Raw genomic sequence first — 24,299 nt, 5'->3', positions numbered from 1 at the left:
GCTTGTAAGAGAATTCGACAAATGTGAACGTGAAAACAGTTACCAAAATCGCTCTCGGAGTCCTGTTGGTAAAGAACCCTGGGCTTTCCAGGGTACTAACAAAGATAATGTAGAGCTATCTACCAGTTAAGCCTGCACTGCTATATGGCAAAAGCATTTGCCGTCTGTCTACAATGCACTGAGACTGCCAGTTCTGAAATTATGCAAACCTTGGTCACTTTTTAAAATTCCCAACAGACTGTAAGCACCACAAAGCAGGAGTCATGCCTACATAACTCATTGTTCTATCTCCACGACTCTAACACTGGGTATATAGTTAATAAATATCCAATGACTACATGAATGAATACCTCCTTCCCTTCTTTTAGTCCCTAGGATTCTTAAGATTGGGATATTTCCCAGGTAAGTCCAACATATTGTAGCCAACTAATAACTGTCCCAAAAGATTTCATGTGAATTATAAAGCCAGGTCTTCCCATTCCTACCCATTCCCCAAATTCTATACTTGTGTAATGAACTTGTTAAGATAAACACAGAGCTTTACTAAAGTTCAATAGCCTTATTAAAATTAATCTTTAATATGCCTTTGTCAAAAAGATATTTACAAGAAAAGAATAGGTCAATAAAAATTAAATCTTTTGAGTCCTAATCCATAAATTGTGTGAGTAGCTGAGCAGAGAAGACACCTTCCCTAAGGTTAAACTGAGAAAGAAAAAAAAAAAAGTAAGGTGTTAAAATGTTAATCTGTCTTGTCAGTGTACTGAGAAATAGTACTCTTTGCTAAAACAAAGCCGCAAAAGGACTCCTCTTAAGGAATTAAGATACTGGATCACCATTTTGATTACCCAAGAGTTACTCATTAAATATGACACAGAGTACATACTTGCTGGTTTGTGGGCACTTTAAGTATCTAATTACTTCAAACAAAAGGCTACACTCTCAATTTTTTATATTTTGTTTTTATTCAAGAGTTTACTCACAGGCAGCACTTAAAATCAGGCTTTTAAAATTAAAGGCCAAAACTAAAAAAATTTTGCAAATATGACACTGCTAAAAGAATGATCATCTTAATAATTTAATCCCTAAAATGTCCTGTGGAGTTAAAGTCTTTATACATAGACTATGTAAGATCGATATCATTTAAAATAAACAACTGAAAAGCCACAGATTGTGGGCAAATTTGTCAATGAAGATAATCATCAGTTTCAGCCTTCCAGAGTATGAAAACCAGTAATTAATTCATCTTGTGACAGAATATAAACTATGTTCAGAATTTGGACTTTAAAGTCTCTTTCTCCAGCAGCAAGTCAGCATATCTATGCTGAAGTTCTTTTTCTCTTTCCTGCTGTCGCTGAACATCTTCTTTAAGACACTGGAAGAGACAAAAATATTAAATAATTATTTCATAAGCAAACACACTGAAAATTAAAAATATCTTATGGTACTTTATCATCTTACAAATAGCTGAGCTACATCATGACTCTTAAGAGGTAAGTATTCCCCCAGAGAAACAAGAAATAGCAACTACTTGTGCTATAAAACCAGTACTGCAACCATTCTCTGGCAAAATGACTACCATCCTGTTGTAAAGTCTCTGCTGCCATCTCAGATAAACAAACCACTGTCACCCTATCAACACCCCCAAACGCACTTCAGTAAGCCCTGACTGCCCTTTACCTGGGCAGCAACTATCATGCACACTTGGGAAATAAAGTTAAACCAAATCCTGCCAAAGGAATTTCCTGCTTTAGAATGACCAGCTATATTTCCAGCATCCTAAATTATAACACAGACACTGGTTAAATGTACCTCAGAGAGCTATAAGGATGGGATGCAATTAAGCTTCAGGGAGATAAATCACAAGGGTTACTCATTCTATTTCACAGTGTATCAATAAACAAACCAGAAAATTAGTAAAGGAAAAGCCATTGTATCCATCACTGGCCTGGTCTAACCATCTACACACAAACAATTCTAGATAAGAAAGTCAAAAACTTCAGGCTTTCATTGAAAAAAGCCAGACAGTATCAACTTCAGAGATAGTCTGCACAGGAAAAAAGAAAAAATAGGAAAGCCCTGGTAGTTTTTGCAGTTAAGCAATGCTGCAAGGCAATAATGTTACCTCCAGCCTCCGGGGAATGGCAGAATCTTCATGTTTCTTAAGTTCTTCAAAAGTGCGTAACTCCAAGTAAGCCTGCTCAATTTGGTCCCATAAGTCATTCAATTGTTTCATGAGCCCCATAGCACGAGACTGGTAACCCCCAAGCAAAATTTTCATCTTCTTCTCCATCTTTGCAGCTCTCTTGGCTTCCGTTGTCATGTGACCCCTGTTTATCTAGGGGTCGGGGGAAGATCATATCAGCAGACATGAGAAAAGCAGGTTAAATAACAGAACTAAAAAGGCACTACTGGTTCGTTTATCTCCTCGAAGCAAAGGCACATCAGAATTCCTCATATTTTAGCTACCGTAACACAAAATTTGGCCTGAGAAGGGTTTGTCTTGCACTAGAAGGGTTTCACAGTTTAGTCCCACGTCATCTATTCTATAGTAACTTCACCCAGGATTCAACTTCAAAGCAAGCTTGAATTTCATAGTATAAGAAAAACCAATCTCTACTTCTGAAAATAACTTCTGCTATCATTAATCTGCATTGATTTGAGGACTGGCAGGGACCCATCTTCACCACCTTTATCCCCAAAATGTACTTCTATACAATATGATGACTACAGCTAACACTACTGTATGATATACAGAAGGTGTGAAGAGAGTAAACCTTAAGATCACAAGAGGACATGTTTTCTTTTTTTTCTTCTGCCTTTTTATTTTGTCTATATGAGACGATGGGGGTTAACTGAATCTATCGCAATAATCATTTCACAACATATGTAAATCAAACCATCATCTTGAATACCTAAAGTTTATACAATGATGAACATCAATTATTTCTCAATAAAAGTCAGGAAAATGCACTTCTGTATTATACATCTAGTACATTTTTAACAAATGAATAATGTCCAATTGATGCACCATAGTTGTAATCAAAATATAACCCCCTTAAACTATGAATATTTATTTTTAGAATGTTTTAATTTTAAATGTGGCGCAAAACCCATTAAAGGAAAAAGAATATCACATTTGGCAAAGAAAAAAATCTTTAATTTTTGAAAAGTGAAGACACCAGAAAATTGAGACAGTTTTCCTATTGATATGTATATTAAAAAATAATAAATATGTATACTAAGCACAGATGGGCTGCCTCCTCAACTCATTCTAAAAACCAGGGGGAAAGAATTCAAACTCACAAAAGAGGAGGAGGAGGACCATTAACAAAGCAAACTATCAACAAAATTCTCAAGCTGATGCAGGGGACAGAAAGCCCCAGTTGAGAGTCCAAGGAGAGATGGTTGAGAAGGAAACAGGTGTGTAATAAAAAATCCCATCCACATAACATAACATCTACTCTTGGTGTATATTCTAAGTCCCACAATATAATCACTTTGTATTTTTTTTTATCACTTTGTATTTTAAAGTGATCTGCAAATGTTTTCAACAAACGACACATACAAATTATGAGGTCAGAGCCACAAGAATAATGATTAAATCTGTGTTACATTCCTGTGCGTGTGTCTGTTTTCTTTCCTCCCTCCTTCCCTCAACTTACTTCCTCTCTCCCCACTCTCCCACCCCACCTCAACTGATTCTGTCAAGTGACTCCAAAACTAAGTACTTTCAAGATAATGTACACCCAAATGACAATCCATAAAAAGCTAGTAAGCTTTTATTCGTGTGCAATTCATTTGAATAATAAATAATGTCCTTTATAAAGGAGCCATTTTCCTCTAATAGATAACAAATCAAAGTAAGTTCCATGGCAATGATGTGTGTCTAAGGAAACTGGGTGGAGTCAGGCAGCACAGGAGAGGGGGCAGCAAGTCACTCTCGCCCCCCAGCATTGCCACCCCACTGTTCTCGGTCGATGCAAATTATTTAAACGTTCTTTCCCCATCAGTAAAATGGCAATCACTGCTATAAGTTATTATGGAGCATAAGTAAGACAAGAGATGTCAAACCCTTAGCCTCCCAGTGACTAGCACAGAGGAAACAGTTAACAAATGTCAGGTCTGATTACAATTATCTTATATATACTGAGAGTTTAACCATTTTGCTCTCCCCTCTCCAATGGACCAAGAGATTAATGATGAGGCTTTAAAACCTTAAAATCACAACTTTAATAAAAAAACGACCCAGAATCCCTCCTAAAAATAAAGCAAGGAAAAAATAGCTGTTTCTTCTTTTAAGAAGGCAGTTTGCCTCTCGAGGACAACCATAGCAAGTAACAGGTACTGGAACGTGTATTCTCAAGCCAGTGGCTTTCAACCCCAGCTCAACTTTAGACTCATCTGCAGAGCTTTTCAAATCTACCAGTGCTGGTGCCCTAAACCCACAGACCCTTATTTAAATGGTCTCAGACCTTGGTATTTTTAAAGCCCCCAGATGACTCTACTAGGCAATCAGGACGGAGTTGCACCCAATTTCTTACACTGTAATTCAGCATGTTCTAAGATACTCTAATCATAGGTGGACTCAAATAAGCATTCTAAAAACCTAACATTAACAGCCCAGAATTTCAAATTAATACACATAGTACATTTTTTCTGAGAGAGTGAACGAAGAGGAGAGCAGAGAGGGATAAAGGAAAGGGAGCGGGGAGGGAAAGAGAATCTCAAGCAGACTCCCTGCTGAGCACAGAGCCATTCCACAGGGCTCAGTCTCACCACCCTGAGATTATGACGCAACCCGAAATCAAGAGTCTGATACTTAACCCACTGAGTCACCCAGGCACCCCTACACATAGCACATTTTAAAAATCAGACGTACAAATTTTCATTTTCATTGGTTAAGCTAATTCAATTAGCTATGCACTGTACTCCATGAATATTCAATTTCCAATTTGGTAAAACAGCATAATACTTATGTTCTAAAAGTGTTTAATTAGTCATCAGAGCACATTTAGAAGGACTGGTACCTCATAACTGGGCATTACCTCACCTCCTACAGTTGAGTTATTACACTTCCCAAACTATCAAGGATTTTAAAACTGCAAAGTTGCTAGCTTCCATTTCATGCTAACAGTTTCATTTAATTTAGCTCAAGCTTCATATAAAATCTTCTGGCTCAAATACTGTACCTAAGATTCCAAGAAAATATGAAAATAAACTATACGAAAAAAAGCACAGGAAAAAATTAATTTATAGTCAAATAACTACATAAATTTAGTCACAAAAAGTGTAAGAAAAATTAAATGCAGCTTTAAACATTCAATTTAAGCTCAGTTACCTGACGTCTGCCATCTGATCTTTAAAATGTGAAGGGAGATTACCTGTACACTTTGTAAAATGTTCAACCTATACTTGCTCAATGTGCTTTAGGAGCGAAAAACACTAATCTATAAGGTCTGGCTTTTTTCTTTTCTTTTTTTTTTTTTTAAAGATTTTATTTATTTATTTGACAGAGAGAGATCACAAGTAGATAGAGAGGCAGGCAGAGAGCAGAGAGAGAGAGGGAAGCAGGCTCCCTGCTGAGCAGAGAGCCCAATGCGGGACTCGATCCCAGGCCCCTGAGATCATGACCTGAGCCAAAAGCAGCGAGCGGCTCAACCCACTGAGCCATCCAGGCTCCCTAGGTCTGGCTTTTTTCTAGCCAAGAAACCTCAAACATGAAATGCACATGGATTCATGGAACAGAACTGCCTTAAATTAGTCCAACTCCCCCACCCCATATTTATACACCACAGAAAGATTAAAGTCCAACAAGGTGTAAGACCTTATTGTTTAAAATCCCAAAAAAAAAAAATGAGGAAAAACCAGACTATGACTTAACCAAATTCGTTATTTCTAAGCCTTTCTAAAACAAAAATTAAGTATTAGCAATTGTCATTCCTGAAGGACAACTTATATTGAACAACACAATACTGGCCTAAGGAGCTTAGACAGCACGTTAGAACTGAGTTACAAAACTTTTTTTTTTTTCCCCCAAATCCTTATCTGTACTTAGAAATGTACTTCAAATTCTTCTTAAAACATCTAATAGAGGGGCACCTGGGTGGCTCAGCGGGTTAAAGCCTCTACCTTCAGCTCAGGTCATGATCCCAGGGTCCTGGGATCGAGCCCGGCATCGGCATCGGGCTCTCTGCTCAGCAGGGAGCCTGCTTCCTCCTCTCTCTCTGCCTGCCTCTCTGCCTACTTGTGAGCTCTCTCTGTGTCAAATAAATAAATAAAATCTTTTAAAAAAAAAAATCTAATAGAGACAGTAGCAGAGATAGGAGTGGAGATAAGGTTACTTTGTAAACTTGTCACCAGACAAACTTATGTCTGGTTAGATATGGTTAGAATGGAAGCTTATGCTTTACTTATGTATCAGCACAAAATTTCTAATAATACTGAATAAAATTCACTATTAGAAAATGTACCTAGGGGTACCTGGGTGGTTCAGTGGGTTAAGCATCTGACTTCCACTCAAGTCATGATCTCAGGGTGCTGTGATGGAGCCCTGAGTCGAGTTCCATGCTCAGCAGGGAGCCTGCTTCTCCCTCTCCCTGTCGCTTCCTCAGTCTCTCTCTAATAAATAAAATCTTTAAAAAAAAGGAGAACTGTAACTATGAGAAAATTAAAAGTAAGATAACACTTGATATAATTAAAGCTGACTACATCCAAACTGAAAGAGTAAAATTCAATTCAAAAGAGATCTACATATCAATAGAGGATACCAAACTGACAAATTTCATGTACTGTAACTCAGTTTTATAATACAATGTTTGGAATTTGCTTCAAAATAATGGGAAAGGGAAAACAACATACAAAACAAAAGCAGCTGTGAGTTGATACCCCTAGCTGGATGCTAACACTTGAGGACTCGTTAAACTCATCTATGTTAGGGTATATTTGAGAGCTCCCATAATAAAAAGGTTCTATAAAATTCAAATTCAGTATCTACTGCAGAGGCTATTTTGTTAAGACTGTACACCACAAACCATGAAACATCAATACAGTGAAATATAAGAGACATCAAAATTTACAAGTATGTCAAAAATTTCAACACACCAAAATGTATATACAAAATGTTAAATTACAATCCACAATTATGTTAAAATCCATTTTTACTAACCAAAATCTGAGACTTAAGCCTTACTCAATCTCTCTGTGAAAATCAACCATGTCTCAAATTTCAGACAGTCATCAAAATTTATAGAATAAAAACTCAGCCACTCTGTTGTTCAAGGTACCAAAAGTTACTTCTTGATATCTGAGAGTATCAAACCAAGTTTAATTCAATTCAGGTAACACTAAGTGTGTTGACAGACTTGAAGAGACAGGGAAGGAATTTCCATTCACTAAACCTCCTAATTGCAAGGCACACAGTATCTCATTTAATCTTATAGTATCTCAAACTCTCACTTATGTGAGATAAAAACTATTAGCCACTCAAATATTACAGGTAAGGAAAAATATTACAGGTGAGGCTCAGAGAGGTTAAGTAACTTGCCCTAGGCCAAAGAGCAATGAAGTAAAGCAGCTACGGAATGTGTCCTACTTCAAAGTTCAACAAATTAGGCCACACCTAATGGACAAACGTCCTCCTTGCCTCAGCCCCTGAAATGCAAACATGCCTGAAGAAATTCTAGCTGTGGGTCTAAATGGCTTAATGCCATCAGACACTTCCCTGAAAAACAAGTTATTCTAGACACACATAAACAAGATCTTAATTTAATGGATCTGCCCATCATTCTTTCCCTGAGACATTAGCCTACAAGAATTTTATTTGACACTTGAAAAAAGTTTTGACTTTCCCCAGCTTATACTTTTAAATTCCTAATTCTTTTATTCTTAACAAGCTATAAAATCATAAGAAAACAAACATCTCTCAGAAAGATTTTACAGGGAAGAAAAGGTTATTTAATAACTTTTTAAGAAGTTGGACAGAATATAACTAGTGTATTAATTACTTGGGGATTTTGCCAAAGCTGTTCTTTGCCACAACTTTATAAATGAGAGAGCAAGTGATCAGGTTTCTCTTTTTTTTTTAAGTGATTTTATCTGTAATAGTATACTATTAAATTAACAAAGTAGTATATGGTGACTCCAATTCAGTTCTAAACACCTTCCTCCTTTAATCCACACACAGATGCATATGGTAATTTTTTTCTATCTTTAGTCACACATACATACACACACACACACACACACCCCACACATATATAAATAAATATATACGTGCACACATATGCATTCCTCAAAATGTTTAAGGCAATTATGTCTGGATGGTAGGTTTCTTTTCAAATTGTTTTTTAATTTCTTTTTAAACTTTCTACAAAGTACAAGTATTATTTTTAGAAAAACGCCTACAAATGTTATTTTTTAAATGCATAGAAGAGAAACTGTCTAAAAAAGACTGGCCAGAGACCAACGGAAAACTGATGGTCCCCAGGAGATGAATCAGTGGAACCATAAGTGTTTCCTCGGGTCATTACAAAAGGGGGCTGTATGGGACTTATAAAAGTGTAATTGTTACTTTCAAACTCTCTAAGTTTGTTAAGGTTACTAAGCCTAAGTAATTCCAAAATAAACACATTATCCTTGGGTCGCCAATACTGTCTTCAGTTCAAGTCTGTTACAGTGAGGTTCAGAAACATTAAGAGCATCCCTCAGTGAAACTCTTGCTTGGGGGCCCAGAATATAACTTTATACCGCTGGAAAAACAGGTTTAAGGATACCCAAAATAAATACAGAGTTGATGGCAGCTCCACTTCCTAGTCTATCATTTAGCAACATGATCCTATAGTAGTAACGATGCGGTTCAACCACCGAAATGTTTGCAAACAACAAGAGTCCTTGAGTGCCTTTCCTTTAATCTCTATCCTACTCACTAGGGTTCAGTTCTATCAGTGAAGCCTCTCCATACTGATGAGCTGCAATAAGTGATTATTACTTATTATTAAGTGATTATTATTATTAATCAAGTAAGTGATTATTACTAGCACCTCCCCAAGTTAGCAACCACCAGGCTGCATCCCCACAAAGCAAGCTAAGCAGTGAGGCAAAACCTTACTAAAGGCCTTTTCGAGAACAGTAATGTAGCAACAAAGCAATACCAAGAGCACTTTACATCTGCATGAGTTAGGAAATGGAACACACAAAACAAACTCAACTCCATGTTGAGGCATAACAGAAACAACACAACTGTACCAAGATCTCTGATCTAGCTCTAGAGTTCTTGATAGAAACCACCAAGAAATCTGTCAGTGCCTCTAAGGGTCAAGGCAAAAAGCAGAACTTGAGAAAGGGAGCATTCCAGAGTACTAGAAACTTCTCTCCTGTGCCCCATGTCACCCCTCCCCACACACACCCACAAGGGAACATAAACCTGCCAAGTGACTACAACATATAGTCAGTCCCCCATGCAGATTTGCCCAACAACTTGATCCTTACCCTAACCTTTGACTCTCTAAAGTATTAAGGGTGAATTTTTCCCCATGTAAAAATATCTGACTTTATAACAAAAATCACTGAGAAAATATGATCCCATTGTGCAATCAATTTTGCTGAAATACAACCATTCAGTAAAGGCAAGGGTCCTCAAAAGAGTTCTACAAATACGCAAGGAGAAAGATTTTAAATGTGTTGTCTGTGTTAAGTTACTTTATTTCCAAGAAGCCTATGTTACATAGTATTTCTTGACTAAGCTGCCTGTGCCAGTAAAATACAAGAAGTATTACTTCTGGACCTAGTTTCCACCTCTAAGGAAAGCCTTTCCATTTTTATAGCTAACATGACAAAATCTACTTTTCAGCCAAACTTCCTCAACACAGCAGTTTAGATACTATTTCAAATACCATTAAATTTAATGGCAGGCCTAAATTCAGACTTCTCATTTCACTTTTGCACCTACTGGAAATTATTTCACTCAAAATAATTATGTCTTCAGACGATTTCCTATTTCCACTTAAAGTGGAAACAAATTAAAACACTTCAAATTCTATTTGCACTTTCCAAATACAGTAATGAGTCATTTATCTGGCATCATCAGAAAATGAGGTTCTCCACATGGAGCATTTTCCAGATAACTGAAGTCCGCAAGAGCACAGAGCTTGTCTGCTTTGTTCCTGCTGTATTCCCAGGGGCTAGAACAAGGGCTGGCACGGAGAAGATGCTCAGTAATATTCACTAAACATAGGATGACATCAAGTACTAAGGCCCTTTTATTTTTTACCATCTAATAAAAATTTTCCTAGTGTTTCAGCCATCCCTCTTCAAAAAAAAGAAAAAGAAAAAGAAAATGACCCCGAACAAAAATTAAGCGTTTTGTTTGTTTGTTTTAATCTGGGATACCACTGCAAACAGCAATTACTCTACTCTCCTACCACACACCTACAATGCCCTGCGAAGTTATTAAAATACCATATTTAAATGACCTTAACCTGCTATGCTTCCTAACTTTTCCTTTTCTCATATTAGCTATCATTTCTGTTTGCTGCTGCTGCCTTTACACACATATGTCTGACAAGGTTCTAAAATTAAATCTGCCTCCAAAGCAGAATAAAATACATGAACTTGGTTACAATTCTGGTCTTTCCGCTTACTTCTGACCTGTGACTACGTTCTGATTCTATGCATTTAACAGACTCCTTACACTACCCACCACATTCTACATAAAATCTGAAATGGTTCTAGTAGTTTTAAATGAACATCTTAAGGGTTTCATTTAAGTTCTACGTTTCAAATACTAATCATGAGTAATAGCTCAAAGACCAGCTCCAATATAAACCTCAGGGCATATTTTTTAATCCATTTAGGAGACACCAACCACGACAAAGCTGGATTTCATCTTGCTTGATACACTGTGATAGGGCCATAATTTAGATTCACTGTTCCAAAGTTCATGACAGCAAAAATCAAACACACTGGCAGCCATGGTGTATTGTGCTTGCACAGAAAGGCATATCTCCCTGAACCTAAGAGTGGAAAGAATAATTTAAGTATAGCATTTAGTTTATATAATATGACTGGAGTTCCTTCCCCACAACAAACTTTGAATAATGTTTATAATTTAGCAATCAACTGAAATGATGAAAGAATTACCACAATTGAAATAAAATATTTATATATTTCAAACCAGTAGAATTGTGTCTTCAAAAACTAAAATAAGCTAACACAAACCTAGTTCTGAATTAGGGATGGCTACAAATAAAATGGGGAATTTGTTTATTTGGGTTTTTGAATCTCTTTTCTTCTTTTTAAAGAGTTAATGAACTTTCATTTGAAATAAGTGTAGTTTACTAAATTAAAGGATTTGATTACATATTCTTTAAAAGTAACTAGCTGGGTAAACAATAAAGTAAGTTATCCAGAAGTCAAGAAAAGAAAAATTACTTCAGACTGTTTTATGAATATTCTTCCAAAATCACCAATCCTTCAACAAAAATAGTTCAACGGAAGATTTCAGTTCCTGGTACTGAGCTGAACAAAGAGAACCACATGTTTTTAATGGTTGCTCATAAACGACCCAAATAAATCTCCAAAAGAACAGCAGTGGTTCTTTCTGTATTTTTCCCTTCAAAACTCACAAGACCAATTCAACATAAAAATAAAAATTACTGTACTTTATGGCACCACTCACTTTGTGACACATTTATTTGCTGTCATGAAAGTTAGTGCCTCAACAAAGTAAATGAGATTTAGGGAAAAAACTTTTTTTATATTTTAAAGAGCACAAAATGTCCTTACCACTTGAGGCAGAAAAAGTTTACCCAGCTCCAATGAGAAGCTTTCCAAACTAAGTGAGAGACCAAAGTACTTATATATCAGTGTTACAAGAAAGCTTTCCAAACAGCTTTCTAATCAATTATGATGTGACCTTACTAGATCAGGATTACACTGCTAACTACCATTTATTAAATAAGAAACGAAGCCTACACAACAGAAAGTAGAACTTAAAACGTGACCACTGATGTTCTCCTTTCCCTGACTTTAAATGTGAATTAAAACACAGCACAACAGCACACCCTGCTGGAAGTTAGTATGACAACCAGAGGAACTAGCAGCAACTGGATTGTAAAGATTTCACCCAATATGAGAATTATTTCCAAAAGAAACTACTTTCCCACTAAATTATAAAAGAGGCTCACAGGCATTAACCATCAGGTGTCTATACATGAGATCTTAAAGATAAAACTAAGACTTAGAAAAATTTCATATTCAAAGAATGCTTTTTAAGGTTAATTTCCTTAGCCCCACACAGCACCAACCACGCCAGGTGATAGGTACTACCATTTTTTATTTTGACCCTAAATAAAAATATTTTCCAAACTGCTTTCTATAAAAAGAAATTGATAATCACTTAAGAGGAAATTGAGACCATTTCTGCATGTGACTGCCTGTAGCACCCCTTGCTCCCCCATCCCATCCCAGCCTCAGAAACATCCCTAAACACCACCATTAAAAATCCACAAGGCAGCATAGTGGTCCACAAACCACAATTTATATGCCATTGGCAAAATGCCCACACAGACTCTGGAATTCAAAACACGCAGACTATATTAAGAAACCATATGCCATGAAACTCCCATCTAGTACATTTCAGTATCTCCTCAGATGTGAAAAAAAATCACAGAAGCCATTGCCTAATCCAGCTTGATGCTCTCTTGTAACAAATTCAAAGGAACTGAAGAATTAACAGAAAGGAACCAAACTTTTATAAATATGCTCCACTGGCTATAGAAAAAAAAAAAAAAGCTTCTTGGTACCACTGAGCTTCCTCCTTATTCTAGCACTGATGTACACTGTTCTGAGAAATTAACATTTCTTGTCTCTTGCTCCCACACTTAAAAGGCTCTGTTTGACCTGTGATCAACTTAGAAGGCACTCTTTATTGTAAAGTCCAGCAATTCTGAAAACCAACGAAAAGCCAAAGTAGATCAAACACTTCAGTTTAGTTTTCCCTCAAGAAGTGCAAAAGCAAAGGGCACCTGGCTGGCCCAGTCAGAAGAGCGTATGACTCTTGATCTCAGGGTCATGAGTTCGAGCTCCATTGTGAGTATAGAGATTACTAAAACAAATAAATAGACTAACAAAAAAAATTGCAAAACCAATAATCATCTCAGACTTCAGGTCTAGTTTTCTGAAACAGTTTCCAGCAGTATTATTTGAGTCATTATTTCAATCAAGGTACACTTTAAATTAGAATTTTAAAAGGATACCAACCTCAAGCCTCTTTTCAAGTGACTCAATCCTGTCCTTTTTGCTAGCTAGGTTGGCCCGCGTATAGCGGCTCTGCCCAGGAAGATACAAAACTTGACTGTAGCATTCTTCCCACACCTGGTTGTAAGCTTCACTTGAGAGTTCTCCATGGCTCATACCTTGTTTGACCACTTCCATCTCCTGTACCAGAACGTCCTGGGCCTGTGTGCAGTAATAATTTCAGTAAGTTTGGGTACCAGAATAACTTGCCATCAAGAGAGAGCTTTATAAAACTAGTTTTTCCTCTTTCTTTGGGTAAAGGCAAGGAGTTGTGGTTGACTGGTTGGTTTTATTTTTTCTTGGAAGGGAGGAACAATACCTAAGCAAAATGAACTAAGAAGCCAGTAAATCGGTACAGACTGATCTAAAAAGTCAAGCGTCCTTGTATCACCAATAATATAAACATCCTTTGCCTACACTCATTGTAATAATAGCCACCATTTCTGGGATATCTACTATATGCCAGAAAAATTTACAGGTTTCACCTACATTATCTCCACATACCACAATCACCTTACAAAGTAGCTGGTATTAACCTCATTTTAAAGGTGATGAAACAGGCTCAGAGAGATCAAGCAACTTGTTCAAAACCATATCACTAGGAAAGGCAAGGCAGAATCATGACCAAGCCAAATGGTGCCTATGCTTGGTTGTGCTCCTTCCACTATACCAATCCCACCCTACACTTTAGAGTTCACAGGATTGTGAAGGGGAACTAGACATTTCTTTTTATATATGCCTTTTTCTCACCTGATGAAATGCCCCTGACATTGCCAGAGAAGGAGACGAGGGCACAGATCAAAAAATAATGATCACCGACTGGCTTTTACTTACTACTAAAGAGAGTTTAAATGATAAAATGGGGGGGGGGGGCGCCTGGGTGACTCATTCATTAAGCATCTGCCTTCAGCTCAGGTCATGATTCCGGGGTCCTGGGATCAAACCCGGCATTGAGCTCCCTGCTCTGTGAGACAACTGCTTCTCCCTCTCCCACTCCCCCTGCTTGCGTTCCCTCTCTATCTCAAATAAATAAAATCTTTAAAAAAATAAAGTAAAATAAAACAAATTTCTAACCCAAAGGTAATTCTATGAGGCTTATTTAAAAAAAAAAAAAAATGACAGAGTGAGGGGGATAAAGTGGGACAGGCCTGGATACAAATCATAGCTTCCATTTAAGGAGCTGTCTGAACTTAACATCTCTGAACCCATTTCTCATCTGTAAAATGAGGATCATACCTACCTAACATGTGTGTTATTAGGATTAAGTGATACAATATACATAAAGAGCCTAGACCAACATTAGACACAATGACTCCATGAGCACACCACATAAACTTTTTCCAGCCCTTTGCTTCATGGCTCAAAACTGACAATTTTTTTGTGCCTTAAATAAAGCTTCCAGGGGTGCCTGGGTGGCTCAGTGGGTTAAAGCCTCTGCCTTCGGCTCAGGTCATATCTCAGGGTCCTGGGATCAAACCCCTCATCAGGCTCTCTGTTCAGCGGGGAGCCTGCTTCCCTCCTCTCTCTCTCTCTGCCTGCCTCTCTGCCTACTTGTGATCTCTTTCTGTCAAATAAATAAATAAGATCTTTAAAAAAAAAAAAAAGAAAAAAGAAAGCTTCCAATCATTCTAGTACGTCAGAAAATAAGACAGACCAAAATACATAAAATCAGATACAAAAAACTTTAAACAATGGAAAATAATATCTATAGAAGATAAAGACTAGATACTTTAAAACAGTTATCTCTGGGTGCCTGAGTGGCTCAGTCAGTTAAGCGTCTGCCTTAGGCTTGGATCATGATCCCAAGGTCCTGAAATCAAGTCCTGCATTGGCCTCCCTGCTCCATGAGGAGCCTGCCTCCCCTTCTCCCTCTGCTGATCCCCCTGCTTGTGCTTTCTCGCTCTATCAAATAAATAAAATCTTTTTAAAAAATAAATAAAATAAAATAGTATCTCTGAGGGGAAGTAATGAAAACAAACCAATTTTAACATCCTTAATGAAAATCTGACACTTTCATAACAGAAATGGTATTTCACTTCCAAACTGTCCCTTTGACCTTCTCCCCTCTCGTGCTCTCTCTCTTAAATAAATAAAATCTAAAAAAAAAAAAAAAAAAAATTATTAGAAGTATGACTAAGTTATCTGAAGAATATGCTAAGTAAACAGCTGCTTCAAATTCTAGAACATAGAGAAATATAAATACATACATAAAATATAAAAGAATATTCAAACTACTCTGCAATGGTTTCAAATAATCCAAAAGCACTACCTACAATTATTATTTTCCAAAAATTTTATTAGAATATACACACCTTCTATTGGGCAAAAATAGATCACAACATGATCGTATTTCAGGTTTCCACACATACAGTAAATTCCTAAATCCCATCTCCCCCTGTTTTCACTCTAAAAAGAGGAGACTGTTCAAGTATGGAGTTCAGAGTGTAATTCTCAACCTCAGTCTGATGATTAAATGTGCTTGCCACAAGCACAGGCCCTCAACAGATGTCAGTTTCCCATCACACTTACTAAAAAAGAGTAACTGAGACTCACTCAGAAATCAGGGACAAACTGTTTAAATATAAATCTAAACCCTTTTCTCATTTTCTAAAAATCCTTAAATAAACACGTATTACTTTTGCAACAAGAAAAACAGAAAGTAAGAAAAAGGCAGAGCGAAAGCACAGGAGAGAAGATAGAAAAAAGATATCTTTTGGGTTTTCTCCCAAGTGCGCAATAGCCCATACCAATCAACAGGTCTGTCACTGCCCCTCAGGGCTAAGGCCTACAGAAAAAAGAGTAAAGCTAATGACCAGTCTGCTTTCAACTACAGCACCAACTGTATTTTCTCATACCATGGAAAAGATTTCTATTCACAATCACAGCTGTTCGCTCTGTCAAAGCAGAAATAATCAAATGCATATGGAGGAAGAGGCAGGACAGACTTCATACAAGAAAACATTTCTGTATTTACTTATCCAAAAGGATAGTGGGAAATCCTGAGAGGGGAATAAATTCAGTAAATAGTATTTCCTTTCTCTGACTGGTGACTAGGTGAAAGAAACATTTTGAATATATGCTTGCTTTTCATATTAATCTAAATAAATGAGGTAAGTATTAAAGGTATTCAATTCTACTCATAAGTAGCAGAGTTAAACACAGGAAATGGCAATTGCAGCAACTATCCATCAGACATAGACCCATGAAACAAAAACACCTTGCCACCTAAGCCAGTGATCCCCTGAAGAAGCTCTGTCACAGAAGAGGAAGGGGGAGTGGTCAAGTATGTCGTCTTTCTAACACTTAGGATGAACATTTATCTCTTAATCACATAATTCATTTATGACTATCAGCAAAAGAAAATAAGCTCATGCTCGTCCATGATACACAGTTACTTAATGAATACTTGAATCGAGACCGAAATATTCCTACTGAATCATACCTTTTTCAGCTCTTCTTTGGAGAATTTTTCATAAGGATTATGTTCCAGATAGGCAATGTGTTCTGAATTATTAGTACCAAATCCTACAGTTTTTCCTTTTTTATTTCCAGATGGTTCATAAGGGTGATGTAGAAGGTCATAATGAAGCATTGTGATCATTTCTTTTTTGATTAGTTCTTCACTTTTTTGTAAATCTGTTAGAGGTGGTTCTACATTTAGAGGTCTTAGAATGGTTTCATTTACCTAAAATTTTAAAACAAGTACAATCACCAAACATATCACTGCAATACTGATGCTATTACTTGTTCTAGCATGAATTAAATAGTTTTACATTTTTTTTATTTTTAAATTTATTTATTTATTTTTTCAGCGTAACAGTATTCAGCAGTTTTACATTTTTAAAAGAAACTCTTTTTTCCTTCTAAACTCTTTATTTGTACCAGTGAAACATTTTAGAGATTAAATCTGGGAACTGCTTTACTATATTCCAGAAAGTAAATAAAACTGTGTTTCACAGACTTTATGAATGATATAAAAACATCAATCACAGAAGAAACTTACAACTTCCTAAGCCAGAAATTCTAACACTTACTTCTGATGGTCTTGGCAGATCTTTCTGGACAGCTTTGTGCATTCGTTTCATTTCCTTTACACGCTCTGCCTCTCGTATAGCCTTAAAAAATTATTATTATATCCATTATTACAGCTATGCAATATTTGCCACATTTCAATAAAGCTGAAAACACTTTAATCTGCAAGAACATGTATGCTCAAGAGCTAATGCTGTAGAAATCTGTGGAAGTTTTGTAGAAAGACAATATAAGGCAACAGAAATCAGTCTATTCATTACAATACAAACTCTCATTACAATACAAACTAAGAACTGCCAACAGCTACTAGAGCATTCTCCAAGCTTACATGGCTCCATCCGTCAGATAGTCATTCTTTTCTTGTTTAAATTGGAATCCTAATAAAAATCCTAGAAAAAAAAATCCTAGAAAAGAGCACAGGCAGTAATGTCCCTAACATCAGCTGTAGCAACGTTTTCTACATATGCCTCCTGAGGCAAGGAAAAAGAAGCAAAAATAAACTGTGGGAGTTATATCAAAATTAAAAGCTTCTGCACATTGAAGGAAATGATCAATAAAAACTAAAAGGCAACCTACTGAATGGGAGAAGATATCTGCAAATGACAAATCCCAAAAAGGGTTAGTATCCAAAATATATAAAGAACTTACACAACTTGACACCAAAATACAAATGATTCAATTAAAACATGGGCAGAAGAAAAAAAAATGGGCAGAAGACACTTCTGTAAGATGACATCCAAATGGCTAAAGGACACATGAAAAGATGCTCGACATCTCTCATCATCAGGGCAATGCAAATCAAAAGTACTATGAGGTAGGGGCACCTAGCTGGCTCAGTCTGTAGAGCATCTGACCCTTGCTTTCAGGGTTGTGAGTTCAAGCCCCACACTGGGTATGGAGCCTACTTAAAAAGTTTTTTTGGAAAGCTACAATGAACTATCATCTCACACCTGTCAGAAGGGCTAAAATCAAAAACACAAGAAACAAGTGTTAGCAAGGATGTGGAGAAAAAGGAACCCTTCTGTACTGTTAGCAGAAATGCAAACTGGCACAGCCGCTCAAGAAAACAGTATGGGAAGTTCCTCAAAAAGTTAAAAATAGAACTGCCCTATGATCCAGCAATCATACTTCTGGGCCTTTACACACAAAAAAAACATAAAAACATTAACTCAAAGGCAAACATGCACTCTTATGTTTAGAGCAGCATTATTTACAACAGCCAAATTGGAGAAGGAGCTATCCATGGACAGCTGAATGGATAAAGATGTGCCGTATGTTTGTGTGTATATACATATCTGTATGTGTGTGTGCACATGTGTATGGATAGAGAAGACATAATACACACCCACACACTACAATGGAGTATTATTCGGTCTTTAGCCATAAAAAAGAATGAAATCTTGCCATCAGCAATAACATGGGTGGAGCTAGAAAGTATTATGCTAAGCGAAATAAGTCGGTTAGAGAAAGGCAAATACCATATGATTTCACTTGTATACAGAATTTAAGAAATAAAACAAGCAAAAGGAAAAAAAAAGAAAGAGAGAGAGAAACCAAGAAACATATTCTTAACTACAGAGAACAAACTGATGGTTACCAGAAGGCAGGTGGGTGGGGGGTGGATGACATAGGTAACACGGATGGAGGGCACTTGTCATGATGAGCACTGGGTGTTATATGAAAGTGTTGAATCATGACATTACACACCTGAAATTAATATTACACTGTATGTTAACTATATGGGAACTGAAGTAAAATTTAAAAATAAAAATAAATTGGAATCCTAAACTTAGAAGGGACTCTCAGTTGTTCCTCCTGCAATACAACCCTCACTTCCACCCCAAAAGTTACTGATTTTTAATTTAAAAAGCCCAGCCAATGAATGTGCTGTTTCCTGATTCTTAAATCATGAATAGTGTGAGTTAACACATTAGAATTTCACAGCATTTCAAAGAGTAAAATACAGGGCAAAGTAACTAAAAGAACTAAACAGAAAAAGTACTACCCTGTATTACCCACCAAAAAGCACATTCATGTGATTTCTAAAATATATTTGTATTGATGCTATTCACACTTCAATACCATAAAATTATTCAATTTCTAAAATTACCGTGACATGGACTGCAGCAAGAATTCCCAAAATGACCTAGGTGTGAGTTCAAGATTTACCACTTTCCAAACATGAAAGCTGGGAAAGTTAATTAACCTGAGCTTATTTCCTTACTTCTAAAGTGAAGCTAATACCCATCCCATTTACATCACCAGGCTGGTATATGCACATAAGTAAGTAACTAATGGTAAGATGTATCAGTACAAGATGCTACTAATATTATTTCGACACGCTCTAAAATTTCCCTCTCCATCCCCCCTTGTACACTCTCTAAATAAAAAAATAAAATCTTTCAAAAAAAATAAAAGACTATGTGTATTTTGAGGTATAATAAATCTGATATGAGATTTTAAATTATTATATAAATACACATATACATACATACAAATTTTAAGAACGCCTATCAAAATATTCTCAATGTAGTATTAATTACATGACTATATTATTAATGATGGTAAGTAATTTACTTCAGGGCAATCTTCTTAAATACTGAAAAAACCTTTTTTTAAGTAGGGATCTTGACACATTTAATGACCATTCTTTACTCTTTCAGACACCGACACACTCAGCAACTTCATACTTCCTTCCAAGCACAATCACCTACCTGCTTGCGTGCATCCACATCGGCAGCATCTTCAATGTAAGTATCATCTATTTCACGGTCTTCCAGCTCCTTCTCAGCATTTTCTGGCAGAACAATTTCGAAGTCATTCTTAGGGGCAGGAAGGCCCAACAACCCTAAACGGAGATGTTCACGAGATTCCCTTTCCTGTAGAAAAAAATTGGTCCTTCTCAATTCACACACAGTAAGAATTCAACCAATATTCTTTAAGAGCTTCTGAAAAAGAATTAGCCTATTTCAAGTCTAGAAAAATGATCCCTAACTTCAGAGCTGAGAAGTTTTTTGCTTGATTCCTATCTCACTTTCTTCTCTAAATTAAGATTAAAAACTCTGATTTGTGACCAATACAATTGCTCTGGATATTCTAACAGAAGGTTTGGGAATTACCTCTGTAGGGGCAGAAAAATCAGATTTCCATTTAAGGAAAACATTTCTGACACTGAAATATAACAGCAAATGAAAAGAAGTTGTTCAAAAGTCAATTTGTCCTTGGACAATAAAACCTAATCTGAAAAGATACTTGAATTTTTGTGTGTGTTTATTTTTAATAGAATTATCACAGGGTACCTGGCTGGCTCAGTCAGTAGAGCATGTAACTCTTGATGGGTTTTGAGTTCAAACCCCATGTTGGGCACAGAGTTTACTTAAAACCAAGTGGAAGGAAGGAAGGAGAGGAGGGAAGGAGGGAGGGAGGGAGAAAGGAAGGAAAGGGAAGGAAAGAAGGCCGAAGAGGAAGGAAGGAAAGGAGGAAGGAATTACTAGATCATAAAATGGCCAAAGAAAACAGTCTACATTTCCCCAGAGAAACTCCCTGGTACCCAAAGTTTTTCCCAGTAAGTCCTTGACTTACCTTTCCACTGTCATCCCACTACATCTCACTGTCATCCCAGTACATCCACTGGCTTACCTTCCACTGTCATTCCCCACAGCCACATTACATGTATGGTAGGTGTGAGAACCCAATGAGCTGCTATGTCCAAAACATGCTCCATGCTTACTCATATCATGGCCTCCATCTGGGATAGCCCTCAATCTACTGAGCATACCTCCTCAACAAAGGCTTTCCAAGTGCCCACCCAGCAAATGTGGTAATTTCTATCTTTGGCTACCCTAAGTATGTTAGTTTTACTCAGAGAGCTTATTCTGTTCTTATGTTATAATTATTTTCAGACTTGGTTTAGTATGCCAATCTCTCCAGAGTATAAACTTCCTTAAGACAAAGGACATTAAAAAAACAAAACAAAAAAAAAGACAAAGGACATCTTTACTCATTCTCAGATCCTTTCAAGTCTCCAGATCAATGCTTTGCACACATTACATTCTTCATTTGTTTAGTTGTCATTTAGCCATTCACAATTGACATTAGTTGATATCAACTTGGGCATCAAAAAAATTCTAAACTAACCAAATCTATACGTGAAGTTAGAATTAAATTTGTAAAGTGAAAATAGACCTATGAAGTTGGAACTCATTAAAAGAAAACTCGCAATGATTTTCTGTGGCATCACATAAAAGGATCCACAGTGACATAATAAAAGCAGTAACAATGGCAGAAATAAAACTGTGGCTTTTATAATTAGCTGTCTAGATCAGTTTGCAATATACACAAAGGAAAACTTCACTAAGATAAGCAATAAACATTAACTTAACTTTGAGATCTAGACGGTTCTTCCAAAAATACAGAGCAAACAGAGGAATCAAGGCTCAAAACCTAATTTTTGAGATGTTACAAACTCAAATTTTATTTTACAGGGAAAAAAAAGTATCATTCAAGAAAGTAAACTATTTAGTCATTAAATGATAAAAAAATAAAACCATATGAGATACAAGGAGCATTATATCAGCATAATCAATATTCACAAACATATTACGAATAAGTAGGCTTATGAAACCAAAAGGATCTCCTCCTCAAGTCCTCCAATCATTCTTTTCTGGCATCTGCAGGTGTAGTTTCTTAAGATGTATGCAATATGCACCAACAAGTATTAATATGGCACCCATGAGACAGAACGGTTTTTTTTTTAAAGAGTATTTAAAAGGAATTGACAATGTACCATCTGCTTCACATAAGAGGGGTCACTGTAGTCTGCCATTCCATCCTCAGGATTAATGTTTAACTTGTCTCGAAGAGGCGTTCTACCAGGGGTGGAGTTAATAACTGGTTTGGGAGTTGTCCCACTGCGGGGAGTCAATCCTTCAGATCCATGAGATGGAGTCCTAGAAAGGCAGAAATTCCAATTAATAGAAGTGCCAATTTTATCTGGATCATGCTTTCAAATGTTTTTAACATAAACTATTTTATGTGAAAGCATAAAAGAAACAAAGATCACAGAAATTTCGTCTCCCTACCTGGTTTTAAGTTAGCTTTCTAGGTTAAAATACAGGTTTAATTCTAGCAACTTAGTATTTACACATCATCTTTTCACTTCAATGACTTCAAGTTACATTTGACACTCTCTTGTCCTGCTGAACTAGGCCCACCAAACATTATTTCAACCTTTCCTTGGCACACTGCAGGGTGGCTAAGAACATGGAGGTCAGCCACCATGCTCAAACACCCCCAGGAAACTCTTTTTGAGTTCAGGGTCTTCATCTTATCATCTGCCCCTCACCACCAGGGTCTGTTGGCTAAAGCACCACTATCATAGGTGTGTGTGATAGTTCCTCCCTTTACATTTTGTTTGGAAACCAAACACCAGGCCTGTATATGAGTGAGGACAGAGATTCTCTTAGGAATAAAGTCCACAGACTCTGCAACTTATATTTTAATTGATCAAAGTTTTTCATTGTTGTTGTTGCTTATTTCCTGTATCTTTGCTCTGCTGCAGACAAGTGGCGCTGCCAGACAGGTGTTCCCAAAGGTGAGGTGGGGTATTATCATGGGACACGGTCCCTGTCCCAAAGGAGCTTATAGTCTACTTGAGACAAGACATACACGGAAAAAGAGGGATTAGGCTCTCCTACAAGCCTTGCAAAAGTATTAAATATCATTTAAGGATTTGGCTGCAGATGCTTCTCAATCCTGCTGTCAGGTACAGCTGTAACAGTTTGAGATGCTTCCTATACCAAACAACCAGGAGGGGGACCTACCCTAACACTGAAAATTAAAAGTAAAGCCCAAAGACTTCCAACCTTAAAAGCTCAAAGTTCATTTTAATATGACGCGCTTCTATAGCAATTATTTTTATCTTAAAAATTCTTCTTAAAAAACAGTAACTTGGGGAAAAAAAAAAAAAAAAACAGTAACTTGGGACACCTGGGTGGCTCAGTGGGTTAAGCCTCTGCCTTCGGCTCAGGTCATGAACTCAGAGTCCTGGATCCAGCCCTACATCGGGCTCTCTGCTCAGCAGGGAGCCTGCTTCTCTCTCTCTCTCTCTCTGCCTACTTGTGATCTCTCTGTCAAATAAATAAATAAAATCTTAAAAAAAAAAAAACAGTAACTTAAAACAAAAATTATAAACAAAGACTGACTTTGACCTCTAGTTAATGATATGCACAAGACAGTGGTAGAAGTGAAAGGCACAGAAACCTGCAACTTACTTTGAAATGCATTTAAAAACTGGATGGACTTACAGATAGATATATGAAAAAGCAAACAGAGTAAGATGTTAACAACTGCAGAATCTAGGTTGGAAGTAATATAGATGTTTGTTTTCCTACTCTTTTAACCTCTCTGAATGTTGGAAATTTTCATAATAAAGTGCTGGGAGAAAAGCAGTAGTAATATACTACAATTTTCATAAAATTTAACAAATGATCATGAAGAGTGGACTCATTCGTCCTTTTAAATCAGATAAAATGAATTCAGAAACAAGGTGACAGCATCAGAAACTCTGAAATAAAAAATAAGTTCCAGATAGTTTTAACCAATTCCTGGATATTATTGTGTTTTTTACTACTATGAGTGAGAAGAAACCAAAAAGGCAAGTTAAACACTTATTTCCATTCTCTATCAACATTACTAAAGCAAACACGCCCAACCCTTGGATTCCAGTTTTCCTAAAACAGGAAAAAAGACAATTTATTCACAGTACCTGAATGGGGTAGAAAGAACTGTGTTTGGGGTCTGTACAACCTGCCGCTGTGGCGTCACACCTGAAAAGTCACTCTCGTGCAAAGGCGTGTTAAGTCCACCTTTTAATGGGGTGTCCACATTGGTCAGAGCCATGAGATTCTGAGCTTCCTGATAAACAAGAAGGTAAAGAAGTGTGTTTTAACAGTTCAGGCAGGATAGCAGAATCC

General features: G+C 36.7%; 1 protein-coding gene across 2 annotated transcripts in view; it reads right to left on the bottom strand.

Annotated features, from left to right (window-relative positions):
- Positions 1–939: 939 nt before the first annotated feature.
- Positions 940–24,299, bottom strand: part of CDC5L (cell division cycle 5 like) — a 47,904-nt gene continuing 24,544 nt past the window's right edge. Inside the window, exons 9-16 of one of the 2 annotated variants that reach the window (XM_046004970.1) lie at positions 24,092–24,240; positions 22,112–22,274; positions 20,040–20,204; positions 17,328–17,408; positions 16,736–16,978; positions 13,258–13,455; positions 2,123–2,335; positions 940–1,372 (exon numbers count right to left, since the gene is read on the bottom strand). In XM_046004970.1, the coding sequence (XP_045860926.1) occupies positions 1,268–1,372; positions 2,123–2,335; positions 13,258–13,455; positions 16,736–16,978; positions 17,328–17,408; positions 20,040–20,204; positions 22,112–22,274; positions 24,092–24,240 (1,317 nt within the window). In that variant the 3' untranslated portion in view covers positions 940–1,267. Of the gene's footprint in view, positions 1,373–2,122; positions 2,336–9,415; positions 11,010–13,257; positions 13,456–16,735; positions 16,979–17,327; positions 17,409–20,039; positions 20,205–22,111; positions 22,275–24,091; positions 24,241–24,299 lie in introns of those variants that run through there. The other variant, XM_046004971.1, reaches the window with a different exon arrangement.

This window comes from Meles meles, chromosome 5, assembly GCF_922984935.1.
Source record: "Meles meles chromosome 5, mMelMel3.1 paternal haplotype, whole genome shotgun sequence".
Classification (NCBI taxonomy): Eukaryota; Metazoa; Chordata; class Mammalia; order Carnivora; family Mustelidae; genus Meles; species Meles meles.
The sequence above is the reverse complement of the archived record's forward strand: the minus strand, read 5'-3'. Positions and strand labels throughout refer to the sequence as shown.